We start from the raw sequence: 23,995 nt of genomic DNA on the forward strand, positions 1-23,995 counted from the left end.
TGCGATATTTATGTCGGATGGTTAATTCCGTCTTGAATCGTTAATACTTGTATTGATTCATGTTGGTGAAAAAATCTCGTTGATTTAATTTTCACGTGGTATCACTGTCATCGTCCGAAACTGCTGATCTTGTTTGACATGGATAGTCAATGCGAAAGATGCTTATTCGCCAATGAAACCGTTCAGTATTTTGTGTATGATATAAAAGTGCTTCCGTATATTGACGGTTATCTTTATTATGGTTAAAACAAAGATGAAGAAGCAGTCCGCGTCATCTTTCGTCTCGTGTATTACAGCTACGATAACGGAAGTTTAAAACCAGGACCATAAATGCTATGGTGTGAGATATTTTATAGGTATATATACTATATATATATGCAATACATTTGTTGGAATAAATCTGAGCATTAAGCATGCAGGTGCAACAGGTTTGTTAGTCAAAATAGAGTGAGAGATTACTCGGTGACCGGTAGATGTTTGTTTCATTTATGAATCGTTCGCATTTATGCAGGCATCGATTGTATCTCTAGTCGATATTATTTTTCACATTGTTATGGAACAACGAAAAGATGGAGGTACGCTTCCCTTTTTACTCCAGGTACTTCAAATCCATGAGTCATTGCTATTAAGGAGATTTGAAATTCGTTACGTCACACTGTCGGTCAAATTCGTGGGTTGGGTGACAATACAGGACTCGAATGAAAGTTCAGCTTAAGGCTATCTTACGTTTCCTCTTGACCGACTGAAATTATCTTTATTACAATTTCTCGATTCGATCTTTAACGAAAATGTTATTTTTACTGCCTTCTTCTCACTGCAGATCTTCCGTGAAGAATCGAATCAAATTGCGAAGTTTTCAGGTACCTAGTCAGTGAAACCAATCAAGAGAACTACTTTGGATTGATATTTCTACACTGATCTGTGATTCATAAAATCATATAAGTCACGACCGCTAAAAATAATTTCGGATCTTTGAATGTTCTTATCAATATATTAAAAAGAACAAAAATTCATTGAGTGTTCACGTTATCGACTTGTTAAAGTCACAACCTTTCAAATTTCTCTGTGATTATAAAGTAGGTATACAGCATCGTATTCATGTTCAAGCTGTGTAACGTGAAATGTCTCTTTTTCTTTTATACTCGCGTAAGTTTTCTTTGACGATTTCTGAACAAAACCGCGACTACGCCCAAGTTTTTAGTTCCACAACTCTAATAGTTATCTCCGGGACTACGAAGGCAATCTTGTATAGAATATGCGTTATGTGGTCTTGGAAATCTGGTCGAGAAACAGAACGCAACCATTTTTTGCTACCCGTTGAATTTGATTCAGACTTATTTTCTCGGTCCGCTAATAGTTGACGCCGATCTACCATTAAACAATGTAAATGAGCATAATGATGAAAGTAAAGTTAAGTCGTTTTTTCGATTATCGAGTGTGTCGCTATATAATCGCTCTCTCACCTCAAATTGAGTTCTCTTTCTCATGACTAATCACTGTTCCTATGAATCACGCTCATTGATATGTGGGTTTGAATAAAAAAAAAATTGAATGGAAGCGCACATAACGTTTTGTGCGAAGTTGAAGTGAGGGGGATCGGCGATTTAACTGCAAATTGATGTCAGAGGATTATTATTATACATACATATAATAATCTGTATGTATATATCTACGCACTGTAAAGAAATAAAAGGTCGCCGGGAATCTTTTTTGCATTATAATCGAGGTCGAGTGCATAACTATGTATGTCGTTTTTAGTGGAACGTTTTCATTCGCGCAATCCTCGTCGACTTATGATTAAATTTGCATTATCATGATCTATTAAGACCGGACGATGAGATAAAATGGAAGCAGAGAAGATTCACGACTGCCTACGAAATATGCATTTAACAAATATCTTTATATAGATTTACTATCCATGTCTTGCTTTTAATTTATTACATTGAAACGAGAAACTGATATTATCCCGCGATCAAAGAACTCGACAATGAATACATAACTACGCAATTATAACTAATAATTACTGTTGCGTGTCGTGTTTCGAGGATATAGGTAGGTACATGTATTATAACGGACGATACGCTCGATGTGTTTTGCTCGACTTCAACCGGCTGCATATATCGTGTGTACGTATGTATGTACAATACGTGCATTCGAATGCGGTAATCTGCACTCTTTATTTACCCACGCGGTAGTATTACAAATAATTTGCGGTATGCGCGTCTGCCTACGATTTGTACATACATGATGCAGCTAATCAGCGATTGCTGCATTGTAGGATGCGATATGAAAACTCATTTATGAGGTTTTAAATCTAGATATGTCTATACTTGAAACGAAAGCGGGACAAGTAACATATAACAAAGCTCGCCTACAAGTTTCCAACATGGATATTCGCTGATATAGTTGAAGCTATTTGAAAAAAATATATTTTTATGTCAAGAGTCTTTGTGACAGATATTTTGCAGAGAATAACGTCATATTTGAAGCTGAGGAATCGAAAAAATGCAAATTTTGTTTATCGTCATTGTAGAGATCATTTGCTTGTGATGAAATTCGTACAGGTATTAATGGTCTTTTGTTTATTATTATTACACATGAAACGACGGTTTGATAACTTTCTCTTATTAATTTTTGATGTATTTTTCTGTTAAAGATGAGCCCCGTTCAAGATGTAGATCATGGGATGACGTAGGCTCAGCTAGAATGGAGTCAGCTAGCCAACAGCACAGAAATCCTCATCCTCCGTTGGAGGCAACGAGGTCGACGCAGTCAACTCAGTCTGCGCGTAGCGAGGATTCTTGGTGTTCTGCATCCGATCATGACCTTTCTTCTGATGATGAGAGCGAGAAAAGTAATATCAGTATTAAGTGAGTATTGAGTGAAATATTTTTTTTATCTTGATCAACATCTGTTCCTTTAACTACCTTCAATTTCACAACAGGAGCAACGGTCAGTTGAGGAATACTTTACACAAGGCACGAACGCTTTGTGACAAATGGAGGTCTCAGAATTTGAGGGTGAACAATCCGCCGGAGCCGCTAGAGTCGCCTAACAACCAAGGCAGACTTTCGAGGTGGTTTAGTATCCGGAGGGGATCCACAAATCAGTACGATGTGGATACGTGTGACACCATTTCCTTAACCAGCCCGATGAAAGCTTCGCAGATGCCACAGTTGCGCGAGGTATGTTTGAGTTAATTTTCAGAAAGATTTCATACAAGTCGCATATGATATATCACAGGAAGAATCATTACATACGATTTAGATATGTTTAATTTAGAAAAATCAAAAGTATTCTGTTTCACGAGGACATTCAGTATGTCTGGAAATGATCAAAATCCTATAAAATTTTCGGAATTCTGTGTATCAATTGCACTGTATACTTCGAAAATATTTTGAATATTTTCTTATACTTGCGCTTAGGTTGAAGAGGAAAATGGAGCTATGGTACAGTTTCAATGTATGCAGCAGCGCAGACAAGCGCCGCCAACTCTTCCTCCTGTTCCTTCTAATTTGACACCTCAACAACTCAAGAGAAGACATATTGTAGCCGCGATTGTTCACTCGGAAAATAGCTATGTTGCTACCCTGCAAAGGCTTGTTAATGTATGTTCATCCTCAGTTTTTTTTCTTTCTATTATTCCTACTTATTTTGTGAACATATGGAGTGGTCGCGCAATTGTTACACTGTCAAATATGGAGATTATAACACCAACTTTTCTCATTAATGCTCTGATTATTGTTTATTTTACAATATTCTTATAGGATTATAAAAAGCCTCTGGAAGAATCATCTCCACCTGTACTTGGCCAGTCAAAAATAGCTACGTTATTTCACAGGCTACCAGAAATATTGCAGTGTCACACGTTGTTCAGAATAGCTCTAGCTGAGTGTGTACGATCATGGGATAAGGATGAAAAATTAGGTGACGTGTTTGTTGCGAGCTTTAGCAAGGCTATTGTATTGGACATATATAGCGGCTTTATTAACAACTTTTCCGTCGCAATGGATCTGGCTAAACAGGAATCAAAGCGAAAGACTGCTCTGTCTGATTTTTTTAAGGTTTGTCAACTTGTCATTGACTCTTCTTGTTCAAACAACTCACCAATTCTGTAACAGTTTGTTTGCGACGCTTGATTCTTAGCAAGAAAAGAATATTTTGAAATACATGTGTCTTAATTTTCAGGTCAAACAAATTAGCGCGCACGACAGATTGTCATTTTTTGGACTGATGGTGAAACCAGTTCAGAGGTTTCCACAATTTATATTATTTTTACAAGTAAGCTTGAACTGAGTTACAATTACTTTCATTGCTCAGTGAATCGAGATTTCTTATATTAATTATTACTACGTGTGCATTTCAGGACTTATTAAAACATACGCCCCAAGGGCATCATGACAGAATGTCGTTGCAGCTGGCATTGACCCAACTAGAGAGCCTGGCAGAGATGTTAAACGAGAGGAAACGTGAGGCTGAACAATTCCAAGCATTTAAGGAAATGTTACGTCACGTTTCTGGCAAACTCTCTCATCGTCCCCTTTCCTCTTCTTCGCGTTATCTAATTAGAGAGGATAACGTTACGCAACTGGTAAGTGTTGAAGTGACTCATAAACTACGAGATTTTATTATATGCATTGATTGAATGATTTAAAATATTCCCATTTCAGGAATTCAATCAAAATGGAATGATTACCAAGTCTAAAAGAAGAAGACTGTTACTATTAAATGACTTAGTTGTATGCGTATCTGTTGCACCAAGATCTACTGAGGATTTTTCTGGCAGTGAACGCCTAAGCTTAAAGTGGACATATCCTGTTGCTGACGTTGAGGTATATTTACTGATTTTTCCTTTACTTTCCTCAAATTCTAGTACAGAGAATGACAATTTTATTCGGGAGTTCTTATGGGAAAAATTCAATTAAAGATTCAGGATACCAGTACTTCGCCAACATTAAGACGTTTATTAACGGCTGGATTGAATAAAGGCGGCAGCTTGAAATCTGATAGAAGCGGAGAGTGTGGGCAGGCAGGTGCAGATAGTTTGTGTGCCGAAATGAGTGACTTGATGCAAGATTACGAAGTCATGTCAAGGATAAGTGATCTTGTCGCTCAACTCAAAGGGTCGTATAACGTGAGTTAACTGTATTAAATATTTTTAATTGCAACGAGACGTTTTGTTCTCTCATTGGATTGCATTAAATCAACTTTATTGCAGGGTATGACTCCGGAGAATACAAAACAAATCTTACAATCCATACAATCGTCGATACAACAGAAAGACGAGGATATGATATGGGCAGACAGCTGTTGTCTACAACTAACAACGAAACAGGGCCAGATGTATACATTTCAGACTGAAAATCCGTTTGTCAAAAAAGATTGGGTAACGGAGCTGAGACTCGCCCAGCTCGCTCTAGATCCTAATAATTCACCAGCGTGGGAAGTTCCCGAACAAGAACAGAGACCTTCGACAAAAATGCCTCTGTTTGTTAGCTCACAACCTGTATATCACTCGCAACATCAATCGGAGGTATGTTGTACAGAAATACATTTTTTTCTTGTTTACAAAACTCGACACTTGAGACAAAGTATGCGAGCTCAAAGATATTTGTTTATAGGTGCGCTGCGGTTGTTACTACACGACACAAAATCCTCGCCCGACACGACGGCGAGGAAGAAATCAGAGTTACTTATGGATCTGTACCAGTGATGGAGTGTCAAGTCACGTTACAGTATTTGGACAATCAACTACAGCAACAACTACAGCTCTAAAACAAATTATTGCGTTCGATTTGGTTGAAACAAGAGTTGCGGCTGTTGAATTTGTCAAGGGTCTTTACAATGAGCCAGTTACACTTGCCAGCGATCTTGTATGGATGGGGACAGATTCTCGAAAATTAATCATCTATGCAGCTTCAGAGCCAGAGAAACAGGAAGAGCTAGGGAGTTATCCAGTCTCTGGATCTGTAGTACAAATAAAATATCATTGCGACAATGTTTTTGTGGCGCTAGGTACCGGATCATTGTTGATGTTCATAAGACAATTTGATGGAAGCTGGCTTCTCAGAAATCCTTTGGAAATATCGCTGGGAAATGATCCGGTTTCCTGCCTAATGCCAATAAATACATTTGTATATGCCGCCTGTGGTAAAAAAGTTTGGGTACTTAACGGCAATAACGGAGAAGTAACAAAAAGCTTTAGCGCACAGCATGAGCACGTCGGAAATGTTAAACTTATGGCTCATTCCGGAGTTGGACTGTGGGTTTCGCTGAAAAATTCTAGCACAGTTTGTCTCTATCATACGGAGACGTTCAAGCACCTTCAAGACATTAACATCGCCTCAAATGTACTTAGGGTAACAAAGCCTAGTAGTTCAAATAATTCTTGCGGTGATAACTTGAACAATAACCAAGCTGTCGTGACTGTGACGGCGCTGATGGCTTGTAAGGGGTTGCTCTGGGTAGGTACAAATGTTGGTATAAGTCTTACCATTCCGCTTCCTCGATTGGAAGGAGTTCCTATAATCAGCGGACGCGTCAACATATCCTATCATGCCCATTTCGGTCCAATCACCTTTTTATTAGCTATACAAAACAACAAAAATACAACTAACTGCATCAAGGAAGAAATCATTGAAGAGGACAATGTTCAACTTAGAAACAAAGATGTTGAGCATAACCATCGGCCAAGAGATAGGGCCAGTTTAGATGCTTCCCTCTCCAGCAACATGGCTAAATTCAAACAACAGCTAACGAGCAGCCCTGTTATGCTGAGGCGTAAAAGAAGCAAGGAAAACGAGTATCGAGGATCAAAAACCCTCCCTCGAGGTTTAGGTTGTGGCGGTTGTTTATTATCCAGTTCTATAACAAGTTCGCAAAGTTCGGGTGAGAACTGCGACGTGTATGGATTGTACGGTGAATTGATGTACGTCAAAGATTATGAAAATGAAAATAGCTCTGGTATCGATCCTATTTATGAGACTCTAAGACAGAGCGATCCGGAACTAGCAGCTATACCGAACAAAGTAAGCACTTTGGACCGGAGGTTGAAAATGAAGATCACTAGACCCAGGTCTCTGGATCTATCTAACTGGTCTGTAGATTCGCATGCGAGTTCGTTGTATACATCGTCGGGATCTGAAGAAAACCTATCACTAAAAGCTGGAAAGTTATCACGAAACAGTAGCAATGCTAGCAGAAATGCTCCATATGAGATAACAATACCTGCTTCCAACAACACAACCCCACCTGTTAAGGATATAACGCCAGTGGTAAAATCAAAAGTAAACGGTAAGAAAAATAAAGGATCACAGCAAATTGATCAGCCTAAAAGAACAGTTTTAACTCTAATGGGTGGACGAGGGTACATTAATTGGAGATTACCAAACATTCAATCTGTTGTAGATAAAAATCCGAAGTCAACTTACACTTTAAAAGATCCTAATAGTAATGATGCTCATATTGTGTTGTGGGAAATGAAGTTATGATACCCATTCATAATAGACCTGCTAGATTTATTCTAGTAAAGGCAGTATCACTCGCCATTGCCACGGATTGGTGGCTGAGATTATTTAAACTTTGAAAGATCAGATTTTATCCACTGCGGTAACGACGTAAATTTCAAATACTCGTAATACAACGCAGTCAATGCAGGAAACGTCTATTATTTATGATGAATTATCCTGAGATTGTAGACGTTCCGTGAAAGTTTTGACATGACATATGCTAAAAAAAAAAAATAAAAAGAAACGAGCATCAATTAAACTTTGATCTGAATAATAAGGAATAAGATATGTGTCACCATATTTCATAACTTCACTTGCTATTACACTGTGACAGTGAATGGTAAAAAAAAGTGTGTAGTGCATGCCTCGAAAAAGTAATTGCAAAGTTGTTGAATACGATTTTTTTATTGAATCTTTCTTTCAAGTTATGCTCTAACACATTTACATCCAGCCGCGTAAAAATACGCATATGTTATTTCTGGGGATAACAGCTTTAACACAAATAAAGTAATATGCTTATTACTTATAATCCCAATTGAAATATGTAACGTTGCAGAAATTCAGGCAGGTGCTAAGTCTTTATTTTGTTGAAATTATTTACGTAGCTTTAGAAGTGTAAGGGATCAAGAAAGTTTGTTACGTTTTATAAAACTATACGAAAAAATATGTATGGTATACGACAGCAAAGCCTGTTAATGCACGTGTGTTATCTGAGTGATTATTTTTTAATCATTGTAATGTTTAGTGATAATAGCACAGCACGCTGGTTCAGTTGAGCTCAATGATATGGACTGGTGAAGAGTCACGAAAATATAAAGAATAAAGAATTGTAGCCAGAAGAACATGAACACGTATTTATCTGCCAAAGTGAAATTACAATAATTAGAATTTCTCATAATATGAGCAACTAGACAGTTCGCATAGCGATTCAATGTCATATGACTAAAAATCACCCCATTTTGAAATCATAATTCTAATTTACTCATATTGAATCTCTTTATATGTTAATTGAATATTCGCGCTCATTGTATTGTCGTACGACAATTCTTATCGCAAAATGTAACTATAAGTTCAATTGAGCGATCTCTTAGGAACATTGTACAGATTATCATGATCTCTGATAGAGCATTGCCTCTCTTATTCATACAAGATATGGTACTTGCTCTTATTTTTTCACCGCGTTTATGAATTCAGCAAAGTATTCTTGTTTTTTCTTTAATGACGTGAAATATATATAAAAAGCGATTCAAATCTTGTTTCAACATGAAAATGATGCTCTGATTTCGCAAAGTATATAAATCTAGCCCAATACTGACATTAAGGTCTACCTACTATATGAAGTACTAGGGTGCTTCATTTTTAGGCGATATTTTTTTTTTGTTTGTGCTACCTGAAAATCGGATACTTTATACAAAATAAAAAATTATGCCGCCGGGTAAAAGGCTTAAAGTGCAATAGCGGCTTAGCTCATTTAAAAATTCAATTTCCTATTTAAATAACACAGAAAAATTTTTTTTTTGTATTTTATTCAAAAATAATTTTTTAAATTAGAAACCTGAATTATATAATGACTCGAGAAAATCGTTTTATTGTCTATAGCAAATTATTATTTGATGTAAAAATAATAAATCTAGATTTAGAAATGATTTGATGTGAAATATAATAAACATTCATCTTCGCAGCTCTATAACTCAAAAGCTGTTGGTCGGGGGGGATTTACGCAGAGGAACTTTTTGTAGCAAATTTTATGCCCTTCAAAAGCTATACACGCGTTTTTTCCAAAAAAAGTTTTTTCACGTCGAAAAATCAAGTTGAAACCGAAAAAAAAAATTTTTCCGTGTTATTTAAATAGGAAATTGAATTTTTAAATGAGCTAAGCCGCTATTGCACTTTAAGCCTTTTACCCGGCGGCATAATTTTTTATTTTGTATAAAGTATCAGATTTTCAGGTAGCACAAACAAAAAAAAAATATCGCCTAAAAATGAAGCACCCTAATGAAGTACGTATATGTTATATGCTATTGGATATTCACGTCAATATTGCTAGGTTCGGAACATTCACTAGTAAATCTTCATACAAATACAGATTATTGAGATGAAACGCAAGTTTATTTTGCGATCAAACGAGTTGAATATTCTCTAGATAATTGTGACCAAAGTAAGGCATGGGTTTCTGTCGGTGATACATGTAAATACGAACACAAACATTGATAATAGTCGAAAGACATGCTTTGATTCATTAATTTTATAAAGTCGGTGTCATATAAATATAATGTCCTTCTTTCGATGATTCAAATAAAACTTCTGCTTTCACATGCATCTGTATTTGCTTAATTCCTCATGTATAAATATGGAGAAGTCTGGCAACAAATGGTTTTTTGATATATTAGCTTTAGATGTGTTGTTGACAAACAAATTTGACTGGCTTCTTTGTATTTTATACGTTATATGCATTATTGCTCGATTGCAAGCCATGCCTCATCATTATAGTTTTGCGTCAAATTGTAGCGCGGCGACGTCCATTAACTAATATCCAATGGCATTTATGTTGTAAAATAATCAACCAGATATGCATCCATAAACACATATATCCAGAATAAATATAAGTACCTATTTGAAATTGTACATAGCGTTAAAACTAAATAGTATTGAAAACTAGTTTCTGCCATACAGTATTTCATTGTGTTATTAAACAATTGAAATTACTTACAATCACTATACATCTATGAGAATATAAACATTTTAATCCGCGTTACTAGTCGGAGCATTGTCCCTCTGGATTACGAATCTAACAATATGAAAGATATAGGTATCCAATCTTTATTTGTGGTAAAAAAATCTGTTGTAAATTATCATGAAGTATTAGTTGAATTTGTTAAATTGAGTTAAAGTTTGGTTTGCTTGTTTTTGTTTCTTTTTCCCCATTTCCATTCCACGTCACGGCAGTAAATTTTGTGTAATTCTTCTTTTTTTTGTTGATTTTTTGAAGTTGGTTTGTGCGCTGTGTGATAACAGCTGCGTTCAATCAAGTGAAATTAATACTCTAAATTGAACACAATGTTCTGATTTCAAACGATACTGAGAAAAAGTTTTTGAAAAAAATGCGTTGGATTTGTAAATGTATATTTGACCAGACATAAAGCATTTTATACTTTCTTAGTATCACCGGTAACATATTATAATATTCTAAAAATGTTAAGGATGTTAATAGATCTGATGATGTTGAAGTATTTGTAATGAAATATTTGTCAACCTTTTATATTTTATAAATGTTAGCGCATCAAATTATTTTCGCACAAAATTCTACCACTGGCACAATTATTGTATTGAGGAAGGCGGGGAGGATGACTCTTATGTGTAAAAGAAATATGCGTAGATAATTCGAAACATACAAAAATAATGTAAACAGACAAGAATAAAATTGTCTAATTTTTTTTGTTGTGATAAAGGTAAAGGTTTAAATTGAGTTACCCCAGTGATCGAGAATTATGCACTTTTTCATTGCAAGACCGTTAACATATACATACATACATATATATATATATATATACACACATGTATATACATTTATACATAGGTATATAACAGCTGGCACAATTACCGTAAGTGACGTGTGTGTGTGTGTGTATATATACACATGCATACACACGCGCACACATACACATATGATCTTGTATTTACATCTACAAGCCCAATTTTATACACTGTTTAGAGCAAACGTGTTTGTATTTTGTACACAATCTTCTTTAAAATGCATATAAATTTTTTTTGTATTTATACGTACACTAGATTAAGTAATTAGTATCGAAAACGCGCCGATACTTGATCAGGTGTATTTATTATTTAAATAAATATAGCATTGTTTCTTCAAAAATTACCTTAATGCTTTGTTTTATAGATCATTGTAATTAACAGGACATGTTTTCACAAAATTATTAGCAATGTAGGAAACATTTTTGGTAGTGACGAATCTATATCTAGCACAGATTTGTTTTGTGCCTATCAGTACCTGTCGCCGCCCCGCAACGACGGTATTAAACTTTGCTAATAATTAAATAAAATTACCGAACTGTAAGACTCCATTATCTTGCCTATGTGGTTGACTAATGATTAACGATAGTTTCACCTTCATGAAAATCGTAAATGAATTTAACTGATACTGTGATATTTTGGTAGGTTGAAAAGATGTTGATTTATTAGAGAAAATTATATTACGTGAATGTGTCTAAGAAAATGGACAATACGAAATGTATCAAATTGTAGAACTTGGTATGATGTGTAGATTGTCCTAAATGGGGTATACATATCGAAACACATGATAGTTATTTTAACAAATATAATCAGCATTTGAAGTAAGGTAGATTGAAATAAATAAAATTAGAAGTATTCCTTCAATTGTCTTCTATTTTCGTACATATTCAAAAGTAGTACAGATTACTTCAGAAGTTTTAATTAACAATAAGGCATATTCGCAGCTCAATTATTAACATTAACATATTCACATAGCATTAGCAGGTATAGGAAGTTTAGGAAATGAGCTTATTCAGTTTCATTCTTGATCATAATATCAAACAAAAATGTACACCTTCAAACTTTTAGACGCACCATTGCGTTGGTAGTATGCAGATTGTCCACTGGAGCATCTATTCTGGAAGAAAAAAACAAACAATCTTTGTTAGTCACATAGTAGGCGGGCTATGTATCTATTGAAACTCATAGAGGTTGTCAGCTGGTAGTGCATGTTTTGATTAATCATAATCTCATTTTATTCGGTCAAGGATATCATCATTTAGTAAATGTATAAAAAGCTATTTTGTAAAATTGTACGTATCATGTCCTCTTAAACTATTAAATCAAGGAATTGGGTAAAAAAGAATATAAGAACGTCCTTGTTAATATCGTAAAATTCAAGTTCTAACTTCTTTTTCTAATGGTAAGAGTCACTCTTCACCTTTTCACCTTTTTTTTAAAGTACCCATGCAATTATAATTATGAAAGCTTCAAATTGACTGATCACTGTTAGACAGAAAGTAATGTTACACAGATAGAAATGTTTCAATATGTAAGCATACATACATTCATAGATCTTATAAAACTGCTATTGCTTGTTGTACACAGACCATAATAATGCGCAGAGTTTGAACACTTACCTATCAATCAACCTATCTTTTTTGGCGTATGCGCAAAACCTGGAAAGATAAAGATCAATTTTGTTACTTTTCTGTAATCAAAAACGGCAAGGTGGAGCAAAAAATTTCAAATATTCTTCAGTTGGTAGTGCATGTATAAGTTAATCACGACATCATACGAATCGGTAATGTGTGTCATCATTGGATTTAGATAGAATCATAATTATACTAAGCTATGGTAAACGAAACTGGTTAATAAAATACAAAACTTCAACTTACAGATCATTTTCTGGGTAGAACATGTGGTAATTTACCACATCTTATAACTGGAATCTCAAGAAGACGCATAACTTTTTGCGGAACTTGTCAACATCAAGTTAATCCTTCCAATATCTCAAGATTTAACCTGTGAGATCAAAATGATGAGTAAAACGTCCTGGTTTTACATGAATTTATAGTCTCAAATGATATACATCAGTTGGTAGTGCATGTTGTATTAATCACAGTTTCATTTAATTTCGGTTGTTATGTCATCACAAGTTTTCGTCCGATATATCCATACTTCTTGCTGATTAAATCCATTAACATTTTATGAAAAACGTGGTAAAATTTTACACATTGAGTAAATACGTGAAATTATTGGATTATAGTAATTTTGAAAAGAAATGAAGACATCTAAGACATTCTTTCATTCGCTATGATATCAGAAATGTAAAGTAATAAAATTTAATGATTACCAAAGCTTCGATGCGATCAGATATCCCATGCTTGGTTTTGACAAACGCAAGAACAGCCTCACCATCGCCATCACTACTTGCACTGTTCTAAGCATGGAGCATGGAGACTAGAGGTAAGGAGGCCGAACGCATATGGCGGAATCGTCGAAAAGTGGTTTGTGAAAGCGATAAAAGATTTTGTAGTTCGGGATCTATCCGCAAGCGATACCAGCGCCTGGTTACGAATAGGATGCATACTATACGTGAGGATCGACGATTCACAATCACCGCGCTGACGGAGCCCGCAGTGGTAGCGCTGCCAGGCGGTTACAATCCGCGGATCGTTCATCACTTTCACCGACCATTTGGCTAGCATTGCGTTCGGCCTCCGTACCTCTAGTCTCCATGGTTTTAAGGTATACAGCAAATGAAACCATGTGGCCCACTTTGTAACGCGAAGATATGTCTCCTTCCCTATTTCATTCCTGTATGGACAGTCGTGCTCGGTACACAGTAAGTGACGGTCTGTTGGCCGGAGTCCGGAGGAGGATTTCCGGCCTGTGGTAAAATCAGTGGATTGTGCCGGGTCACGTTCCCAAATGCACGATTTCTCGACCAGGTAAATGTTTTTTTCCCATCGATTTGCATTTTAAGGTATGTATGTACTAATAATGAGTTACGTCGTGCGTTGAGTGGTCGCACTTGTGTCAACGATTTCGCAGATGGAAACCTCTCAGTATTCAGATGAATCATTATTCGTTACTGTTTGTGCGTTTCATTTTAGGGTATAATACATGCAAAAAAACATTACAATTCTTTTCTGCATCTTTCAAATTCATAATAAACAAGTATGTGCTCCAAGGCGTAGACTAACTATTCGTATAGTTAGACAGAGAGCGGCCATTTTAAAAGAGTAAACACAGGGTGGTTGAATATCTATAATAAGTGCTGTGTATATGATATACGCACGCACCTCGATACGCCATTAAAAATATTTGAGAGCAGCAGCTTGGATGTTTACTTTTTGTCTTCATTCTCTCTTTGTACTTTGTGATGATATATCTCAAATAGCCTTCGAACGCCGTACGAAATATAAATTATATTTTCAGTCGATAACAGTTGATACCCATATTTTAAACGCCTTAGGTCGATTAGTAATGGACGCGAACAAGACATAATAGCTATTCACAATTATTCATCGGAGTGACTAATGTTTGCTTGTGATTAATGATTACGTGAGTATTTCGTATAGTGACTACAAGCGGTCTAATAAACCGTCGTAAGTGAATACCTGCTTACAGTGACATTTGTATATCGCCATAAATTGTTGTTAATAATATGATTATCAATGTTTACATAGATGAAAGTGTCTAACAATTAAACGTATTCAACTGAGTCCTTACGAAGAGTGAATTATTGTCTACCCGTGCATTGCGCTACCTGTTCGTTATTCCATCTGCCACTTTTTTTCTTTACATATTAATATCCTTTTGTTTACCTATCGACGAAATACTTTCACACTGTATATTATCATACCTATACCTTTCAACTCATTGTCTTTAGTTTAATCTCGCATCTACGTCTAAAGATTTTTTAATCAAATTAATCTATGATTGCACTCTTTATACATCAACTCTCAAAGGAAGCAAATGTTAATTCGACCTTTGCTTATGTGATGCAGAATAAATTCCATCCTCACGACACAATGGCTCAAACAACCACAATTGAAACTGTGACCATCACCAGGCCACTGAAAGTAAGTTTTCATATTCTTTTTAACGGCAGATAGCCAGATTTGCTTTCTATGTGCCAAATACCTTCGCCTCTATGTCGCGAAATATCTTTCAACAATGAAACTGACACGTTATAAAATTTCATGAACTGGTAGTAACACTTATCTTTGTCACGGAAGCAGCGATACGAGTTATTTCACCTGTTCAGTAGATTAATCAGGTCAAGGATTTTAAAACTTAAGTTGAGCTATATTTTTCTACTCATTTTACCTGAAACTTTCCAGTTTTCCAGTCAAGTATAATATAAGTGATATGTACATCAATTTTGAATAACTTTTTTTCTCATGATTTGAAATCTAATTTTTTGAAAATAAAGATGAATTTTCCACCATTTGCTTCAAAATTAGTTCATGATTTTTTCAAACCGGTTATCGATGTTTACAAAACAAAAATAAAAAATAATACGAATTTGAATGACTATGAATGTTTATTAAAGATCGTAGAATTTTTTGCGACTACGAATTTTTTTTCTTTATCTCTTGACATCCTCTGCAAAACACTTGAATACATTGATTTATTACGACTATGATCGCTTTGATAGCTACGCAATCATGAACTAAAAGATTTAAAAGTTTTCTGAACATTTTATCGAAAATAACTTATAAAAACCGAAAGTCAGTGAAATCTTTTTTTTTTTTTCAAATACAAAGTTGCATTCCAAAAATATTACTTGATATTGCAAGAGAGGGTTAAAATTCCTTTCCGCGAAATGGATTTATACTTTCCTTATTAAGTAATCGCTCTACTTATCTGATCCTAAGATTATGTACCGCTAATGCGTATGTTGATAATTTTCGTTTATTTTTAGCGTATATAGCGCAAATGGTTAAAAGTTCTCATTTATCATATTCAGTCCGCCGTTGTGCACAGTGCTTTTAATACTGTGTGACCTAAAATTCAGAGAAGTCTAATTGTAATCGTCTTCTTGACCCGACTGTACATTTACAAGCTCTGTAGTTGCGCTAGTTGAGGCCGAAAGAGTGTGAACTGCTGTTTCCGTTCTGGCGCTGATAAAAAATATGCCCTTATCTATTTCCGTAATCTTATCCGACTAGCGAATTTTTACGCACATATTTAATAATTCGCCCGAGCTTTTTCCTCCTGCTAGCCGTATTCTTGAATTCAAATGATAACGTAATCAACTTCCGTGAACTTGATTCCTTTTTTTACGCAAAACACATGTGTTACGCGACACATGCGTCCTTTGTAAAATCCCGTGTATGCGCGTTATAAATTATTCGTGCACTTACCAACAACCTCCATTTCCTCCAATTATTCTAGCGTTTGTTCACGCATCAAAAAACAAAACAAAGGAAGTCGAGATGGTAACATGTCGGGTTTAAATGAAAGAAATTGAAACAATCAAGGGGGTGCCTGGTCGATATTCACGTTGACACATATATATCCAAATATCGAAGTCCGCGTATCTTAAACGCAAAAAAAGGTTCATATTGTAGTTAGTAACATTATCGTAATGATTCCTGCTGAGGAAAACCGTTTTTTCACGATTTTGGAATTGCCTAACATTCAGTAAACCGTGATAAAACGAAACACACTCATATTTAAAAATCTTAGTTCTTTAAAAATCATTGTAAAATTGAGAAAATAGTGATTTTTTCACCGATGTTTCGTTACGATAAAGTTCCTACAACTTCGTAAAAAGAGTTTAAAAACCCCGTTGTATACACAACTCTGAACAAAACACTCCAATATATTTTCGTTTGATGCAGAAATAAAGGAATGGGCACGAATTCTACGAAATCGCAATAATAAATTCACAGAAGTCAAGCCATTTCTATATTTCTGCGGCAAATGAAAATGTGTTGGAGTGTTTTTTTTTTTGTTAAGAATCGTGTACAGAACGGGGCTTTCAAGCCCTTTTCGCATTTGAGATACGTGGATTTCAATATTTAAAAATATATGTATAACGTCGAAATCGCCTAGGTTCACCCCCTTTTTCATCGCGACGAATTCCAATTACGCAAACTTCCAAACTTCCGGTAAGAAATATTCCAATGGATAATGCATCATCAAAAAATGTCCACAAGCCATAAAACCACGCGTGTGTATCGATTTGTGGATTGGTTTGTTTTACAATCCGGCTCTTGACCGATCGATGTTAAGCACAATACAAAACCTCAGAGAAAAAAGTCACGTATCATGTGGCACTCGCATACCTCGTCTACCTAAAACAACCCTTCGCGCATACCCGCGTCGCGATGGCGACTGGGGTCGAAGTTGCGTAGGTATAGTCGGGATTGAATAGAGCGAAGAAGAAAGATTTGACGGTGAAGACGCGGATGAGGATGGGGGTCCGGATAAGGGCGAGGGCGAGGGCGAGGGTGAGCAAGTGGAAGCATCCCTCGCTCGCGCATTGCGCCGCGACCTTTACCGGACCCCTTTCCTCCCGTCGAACGACCTGGGCCAGTAAAGATGGCTGTCCATTACTCTCAGGATTTTTCAAATGCGAATGGTTTTTAGAACGCGATAAACGGTTTCCGGTTTTTCGATTAAGAATATCTCGCGACCATGCTCGGTGGACGGAGGAATTTACCGATCGATGATTGAGGCCCTACAGGGAAAAAGTTGACGAACAATCGCGCTGGTCGCCGGTGGTGTAAAAATATTTGTAAATGCTCGCGACACACCTTCGATATGGCGCGGTCTACGACGTTCCTTAAATCGTAATTCCTATCTCCTATCTAAACTATATATAAACAGTGCGCAAGGTGCATAAGATGGACTGAATTTCGTTGAAATTACGTCATTGTATAACGTGCGGATATTCTTATTTATTCGAGAGACTCGCTGATATATTTTACGTGGAATATCAATTCATTATGATTATGTACACCGCCGCTGATAATCGTATGGGGCAAAACGAGATTGCTCAGGTATAAAAAGATTATAATAATTCGTTTTTATCGCACCCCCGAAAAACCTCGTTTTAGGGATCGATTTAAAATATAGCGTACCACAAATGCTGTGAATTTTTAGTTTGAATTATCATCCCAACCTATGCGTAATTTTTATTCATTTAAAATACAATTTTCATTATTCTACATGCAAAATACTTTAAGACTGATATTGAAGTTCGTAACGTTATTGTAACGATTTATACTGGGGAAAAAGCGTTATTTCACTATTTTGGGATTGGTTGGAATTCGGTAAATCGTAAAAAAACAAAACAGTCATACTTAGAAATCTTAGTTCCTTCAAAATCGTTGTAAAAATGAGAAAAAAATGATGTTTCCTCCCATGTTTCGTCACGATAACGATGCTGACTTCAACTTCGAAAAGACTACTTAGCATACACTGTTCTTCAGTTGGTTCAGTTTTAGAAGTTTTTTTTTACTAATTTTCATGACTTACTGATTTTTATTTCCTCTTGTATTGATGGTCAGGGAGCGTATATTCTTGACACAGAACGCCCCCTTTTATTTACACATTTTTAAATGGTTCCCAATTCATTGAACTCTTAATAAGTTCGTACTGAGTATTTTTTTCTAATAAAGTCAGCTGCAGATTCAGTCAAATTTTCGTACACCTGGTATTTTAATTGCAGTGTTAATAGCAAACCAAAGATATATGTTTTATTCGTGTTTTTATTGAATTATTCTGTTAAATCACATCAAATAATATGCTTACATCATTTACATACTTTTATCTAAGATAATTGTCTTCAATAATTGGGTCTCGTCACTTATCTCTGGGAGTGTTAATTAATTTGTCTACAATATTCTCTAATAAACGGTGAAAATAAGACAGCAAAGTCTTACTATTCTACAGGATTAAGTTATTTTTAATGTTTTGAATTTATACCAACAGGTGATAGCATTCGTATGTGGGGTGATAGTCATTTTGTTAATGATAATGGGACTGGCATCGACTGACTGGTTGATGGCGCTAGGATGGCGACAAGGTCTCTTTGCACACTGCATTGAAGACGGTGCCCCGACTCCATTGCCATTCCATATGACTACACCAGCGGGATGTTATCAGGCTCGGGATGTCGGTAAGATTCGTTCTTCGATTGATAATATTTTAATTTCATCTATACTATTAAAAAATTAACGAAACTTATCAATAAAAATGTTTTCCGTTCATTTTTCACAGGATACATAAAAGCGGCAGCTGCGCTCTGTGTCGTATGTCTTTTGGCTGATATAGCAGCAACAATTTTAACAGGACTAGGCCTGCGATCTCAAGACCATCGCGATAAGCACAAGTATTATCTTTTTGCGGTGTTCTGTATGGGGCTTGCATGTAAGTGGCAGTCTGAAACGTGTATAAATAAATTTTGTTGGAATTGTATTATGTATACAGTCAATCAATTGCATGTCTTGCCATTCACTAAATTTATTGATTATTTTCTCACTTTCAGTAGCCGCTCTTCTCATAGCTCTCGTCGTTTATCCAGTTTGCTTTGCTGCAGAACTGAATCATGGTAAGCAATTATTTTTCTCCCAAGTATCGCCAGAAGTCTTGTGCCACAAGTCTATGTTATCTTATCTTGCATAAACTCGGTAGCGCAATGCTTTTCGTACCAGGCAGTACTTTCATTGTGAAATGTAATTAGATATAATTTTTAGTAGTGAATATTCAGTTGATTGCATTAGTCTACTGAAAAAATTATTTTATTTAGGAAATACAACAATGATCGAGTTGTAATTTATTGACGGATGACTCAAGTCTCCGCATTTTTTTAATGGAAATTTTCGAAAATTAAGTGTTCCAAAGAAAATTTTTACTTCACTTGCATATCTTAAATAGTAATTAGTTCAACTGGTTTACTGCTCTTGAGGATTAAAAAGAAATAGCCACACCATGAGTCATCCACATTGATTACAGTCGAGTATTTCTCTCGTCGACTGATTACTCAAGTTCCTATTTCAGTACTCAGAAATTCAAAAAAGCAGGCCCATATTTAAATATATACATATATATAGATGGTGATTCATGACAAGAATGTTATTGTCCTCAAGGAAACCGAACTATGTGGGAGTTTGGCTGGGCATATGGAGTTGGCTGGGGGGCAGCTATTTTTCTATTTGGTGGAGCAGTACTTCTCTTATGTGATAAAGAGAGCGAAGAAATTTACTACAAGGAGAGAAAAATCGTCCGTGATGATATAGGAGGTGGAGGAGGTTCCATGATTGGAGTAGGGCATCACGGAGTAAGAAGCGGCACACAGCTAGCTTAGTGGCATTGCTCCCTGCCCGACGTTGTCCTCTAGGTGACTGGTTATATTTCTCTTGTGTCCACTTATTGCGCGATGTGTTCACAAAGAAATATAATAATATCGATGTTCACATGGGTTGAATTTCGGATAAAGTAACGGTATGTCTGCTACTGTTTCTGAGAGCGAATGATTTTTTATACGAGCAACGTGTCTTTAGAATATGCATACAAAATATATACATTGTATGTAGATTACGGAATTACGACTGAAATTCTGACTCAAAAATTACGGTGTACACTAAGTCCCAAGGTGATGAATTTGTTTACAAAGGTAGAGGAGTATCAAATCAATTTTAGTACAGATTATTACATTATTTACTTATACTTATGAAAAAAGGTATCACTTTTCTTCCTGTTCAAAATTTTGGGACCATCCATATATAACGACAAAAGTTCAAACCCGTTTTCTTGAAATTAATGACGATATGTTTTTTCTATTCGACTTTAATACTCGTATAGGTTTCATAGTTGGGTCTGTAGATTTAATTGAATTGCCTGTTTAGCAATGATTGTGAGAAAATGGGAATAATTTGATGAGGTAAAATATTACATCCTAGGTGAGAAAGAAAAAACGATGAAAAAAATTAATTTACCGACCAGTATTGAGTATAATGAGAAGTGAATTTCTTCATATATATCGATACAGGTATTTGTGTGGTTTCTCGGTGAACTCTATTTTGTGGGATAATATTTGGCTGCGTCATTTAATTTAGATGCCAGTGATAGGTTTTAATCCACAGCATGTTCTCATTATGTTGTTATTAAAGAGACAAAATTGGATATTTCTTTCGGCTGCAATTTGTGTGGCTGTTTTCACTAGTTATTTGACAGCAGATTACTTATATAGAGAAACGTTACGGTTTAGTGTTATTAAATTATTTCTACTTGATATTGTTCGTTCCACAACTTTCGTTTTTTCATGTTGGCAATGTATATAGGCATTTCCTTGGAGCGTTCAGTACTTCATCATGAATCATACCTCCTTCAGTATGAATTATGTTAAGGACATTATGGAAGAATAACTTATTGCATTTGAAAATTCTCATCTGAAATTAGTGTTTAATATTTCAAATTATAATTTACAATTAGCTAAGGTAACATAATTTTCATTATTTTTCCCGGTATCTAAAAAAAAAAGTATTAGTATATCTCTAAAGTTATTATACGAAATAAATTTGTGACAGCTATAAAGAAAATTTTAAATAGATTAAGTTAAGTTTTATCTACCAATCAGGGTCGCGTATTATATAAATTAATTTAGGTTGTCAGATATATAATTATTGTACTTGATTTAACTTTTATTCCAAACTTGGTGATACTTTGACGAGAGTACAAAGTTGACTGAGACTCTGAGGTAGGAGCACAATTATACCTAAACATTTTCACAGGTACAATAACCATTTTTTATATCTTCAGGTATATATTAATCAAGTTACGGTATCTCAACATTACAATGTCCCCTCTCCCCGTTGCATCGCGTGTGTTATTTATCACAATCATTGTTATTCGATATTAAGATTTTTCGCGATATGTAATTTACATCGCAATGATAGCAGAAAAAATTTGGCAATTACATTACAATGCAGCTTTCTTCCTCTTGCAAGGATATACTCAAGCTGCTCTTGCTACAATGGTTACATCTTATACATACTGGGTTTACGAAAAAATAATAGTGCAACATCGTACAGTGCAGCTATAAATTAAGAAATGTTATCCGATTTTTTTTTTCTTCCATTAATCATACTGTTGACTGATTGTGAGTCGAGTGCGAAGTGTTTTGAGTGTGTGAGGTAAAGAGGCAGTTCGGGCAGGCATTACTGATCCATCGTGTTACCAGCGTCACATACGTGTGTACATACATACAATAGAGATTCTATGATTGCTTGTAACGAACTCAATGCAACTAATATATATTGGTCTGAATATAAGACGACCCCCAATTTTATGACTTCATTTCAGTGATTGTTTTTACAAACTGAATTATATGAAAAAATCATTGATTATCACAAGCATATTTATGGATTAATATTGCATTCATCGCATCAATAAAATTTGAGTGTATTGTATAAATATATCGTTTTTATTTACTTTTACTTCAGATTGATGCTATTCGAAGAAATTGAAGTTTGAGTTTTCAAGGTCCGTGATTTTATTGATCAAATTTTGTGACAATTGGTCGATAACGAAGTTTTTTCAGTTGATGAAGCAAAGTTCCGAATAAATCCCGATTATAAGTGGAGTACGGATTTTAAGAGGGATATCGGCTAACAAAAACCTCGACTTGTGTTCAGACCAATGCAGTAATTCTAATAATTATCATTGACATTACAGTTGCACTTACAATAAGCATAATATAGTCAATATTCGAATACATAAATGTATATACTTATATGGAGATATATACACAAAATATATCTGTGCATAAATATATCTCATACATATATACATATATATATATATACTTCTATATACATAGTTTGCCATAAACATAATTTAGAACACTACCACAGCTGTGTAATAATATCGCTGTATTGAAGAAAACAAATGTTCAATTCATTATTTCCGACAATTTTACGGGAGTGCATTTCAATTTTAACAAAGTATCATGAAAATGCCGTAAAATTCTGTTGATATAATCTGTCCTCATAAATTGAATTGAACAAACACCCGAAAATCTACGTTGACCGTATGTGGAAAAAAAAAAAAGTAATTTCCGGTATACGTTGGTTAATAATGTTCTTATACAAAAGATTAATGACAAAATATCAACAAGTAACTAAAATTCGATTGCGTCCAGAATTCATTTATTCTCAACTGTCATTTTCGGGTATCATATATATTTTATGCCGATGGAAGAGTACATACGTGCATGATACTGAGAGCATACAGTGAATAATAACTTCCATATCAAGTCCGTTAAATAGATGATTAGTATGCTTCTTTATTAATTGTAATATACACAGTGTAGTATAGAAATATTCATAATGATAACTATTTCTCGACATCTTCATATCAGAATAGTGATGTATGCATATCATAACAGAAAGCAAGTCAATGACTTAATTGATATTATAATGTTATATGATATAACAATATCTATACATAAAATTTCATGTTTCCTACCAACATAAATTATTAGAAGTAGTTATGTAGAATTAATTGTCACCAATGTTTGTATAACATTTACTTGATGTATACACGTAACAGGACTGTACAAAGAATTATATAGATCTTAAAAAATTATCATAATCTTGTTTCTTAAGCCATGTTAAAAAATTATTTGATCCTACTAAACTTAATAAGTACTTTATTTCGATTCAAGATCTCATTTTTTTTATTCACAATCATGTGCTTATACGTCACATATCATATTAACCATAATTTTAAATCAATTAGATTAAAAAATTTTTGAACACAGGTGATCGTAGCCATTCTGATTTGTATTATTTGATGTAAAACATTTCTAATATTTATTGAAAATTATTGTTTGTAATAATTAGTATGGCTTAAAAAATCTTCTCATATTTAACAAAAGAAAACTTTGAAGACACTCATTTGCAATTCTTTCTTTATATATTATAAAATACGTTTTGCATCGTTCCACAGTC

At 34.9% G+C, this 23,995-nt stretch overlaps 3 protein-coding genes across 21 annotated transcripts in view; 2 read left to right on the forward strand and 1 right to left on the reverse strand.

Moving 5' to 3' along the window:
- The window catches only part of LOC124220210 (rho guanine nucleotide exchange factor 10), a 61,069-nt gene extending 50,667 nt beyond the window's left edge, over positions 1-10,402 (forward strand). For all 10 annotated transcript variants that reach the window (XM_046628757.2, XM_046628758.2, XM_069136563.1 and 7 more), the window contains 10 exons: positions 2,657-2,870; positions 2,945-3,185; positions 3,426-3,608; positions 3,768-4,064; positions 4,189-4,281; positions 4,367-4,591; positions 4,671-4,832; positions 4,928-5,134; positions 5,219-5,533; positions 5,622-10,402. In XM_046628757.2, the coding sequence (XP_046484713.1) occupies positions 2,657-2,870; positions 2,945-3,185; positions 3,426-3,608; positions 3,768-4,064; positions 4,189-4,281; positions 4,367-4,591; positions 4,671-4,832; positions 4,928-5,134; positions 5,219-5,533; positions 5,622-7,490 (3,806 nt within the window). In that variant the 3' untranslated portion in view covers positions 7,491-10,402. The remainder of the gene's footprint in view (positions 1-2,656; positions 2,871-2,944; positions 3,186-3,425; positions 3,609-3,767; positions 4,065-4,188; positions 4,282-4,366; positions 4,592-4,670; positions 4,833-4,927; positions 5,135-5,218; positions 5,534-5,621) is intronic.
- Positions 10,403-10,612: 210 nt separating this feature from the next.
- Positions 10,613-17,443, reverse strand: LOC124220215 (uncharacterized). 6 transcript variants are annotated; one of them, XR_006883536.2, is made up of 6 exons: positions 16,397-17,365; positions 13,748-13,911; positions 13,375-13,461; positions 12,917-13,043; positions 12,659-12,697; positions 10,613-12,156 (listed from the first exon to the last, which is right to left on the reverse strand). XR_006883536.2 is itself a non-coding variant. In XM_069136568.1 (5 exons), exons 1-4 carry the CDS (start codon positions 16,407-16,409, stop codon positions 12,671-12,673), a joined length of 291 nt encoding a protein of 96 aa, XP_068992669.1. In that variant the 5' UTR covers positions 16,410-17,443; the 3' UTR covers positions 10,613-12,151; positions 12,659-12,670. The 6 variants fall into 6 exon arrangements, 3 of the variants coding, with proteins under 3 accessions (XP_068992669.1, XP_068992668.1, XP_068992667.1); XR_011177295.1 differs by having other exon boundaries at positions 10,613-12,151; positions 13,375-13,911; positions 16,397-17,362; XR_006883537.2 differs by lacking the exon at positions 13,748-13,911 and having other exon boundaries at positions 16,397-16,411.
- Positions 13,844-23,630, forward strand: LOC124220213 (transmembrane protein 47). Of its 5 annotated transcripts, none has more exons than XM_069136565.1 (6): positions 13,844-13,972; positions 15,035-15,109; positions 18,975-19,161; positions 19,263-19,412; positions 19,531-19,593; positions 20,132-23,630. In XM_069136565.1, exons 2-6 carry the CDS (start codon positions 15,059-15,061, stop codon positions 20,347-20,349), a joined length of 669 nt encoding a protein of 222 aa, XP_068992666.1. In that variant the 5' UTR covers positions 13,844-13,972; positions 15,035-15,058; the 3' UTR covers positions 20,350-23,630. The 5 variants fall into 5 exon arrangements, with proteins under 5 accessions (XP_068992666.1, XP_046484730.1, XP_046484729.1 ...); XM_046628774.2 differs by lacking the exon at positions 13,844-13,972 and adding an exon at positions 14,309-14,632; XM_046628773.2 differs by lacking the exon at positions 13,844-13,972 and adding an exon at positions 14,309-14,588.
- Positions 23,631-23,995: the final 365 nt, after the last annotated feature.

This window comes from Neodiprion pinetum, chromosome 5, assembly GCF_021155775.2.
Source record: "Neodiprion pinetum isolate iyNeoPine1 chromosome 5, iyNeoPine1.2, whole genome shotgun sequence".
NCBI lineage: Eukaryota > Metazoa > Arthropoda > Insecta > Hymenoptera > Diprionidae > Neodiprion > Neodiprion pinetum.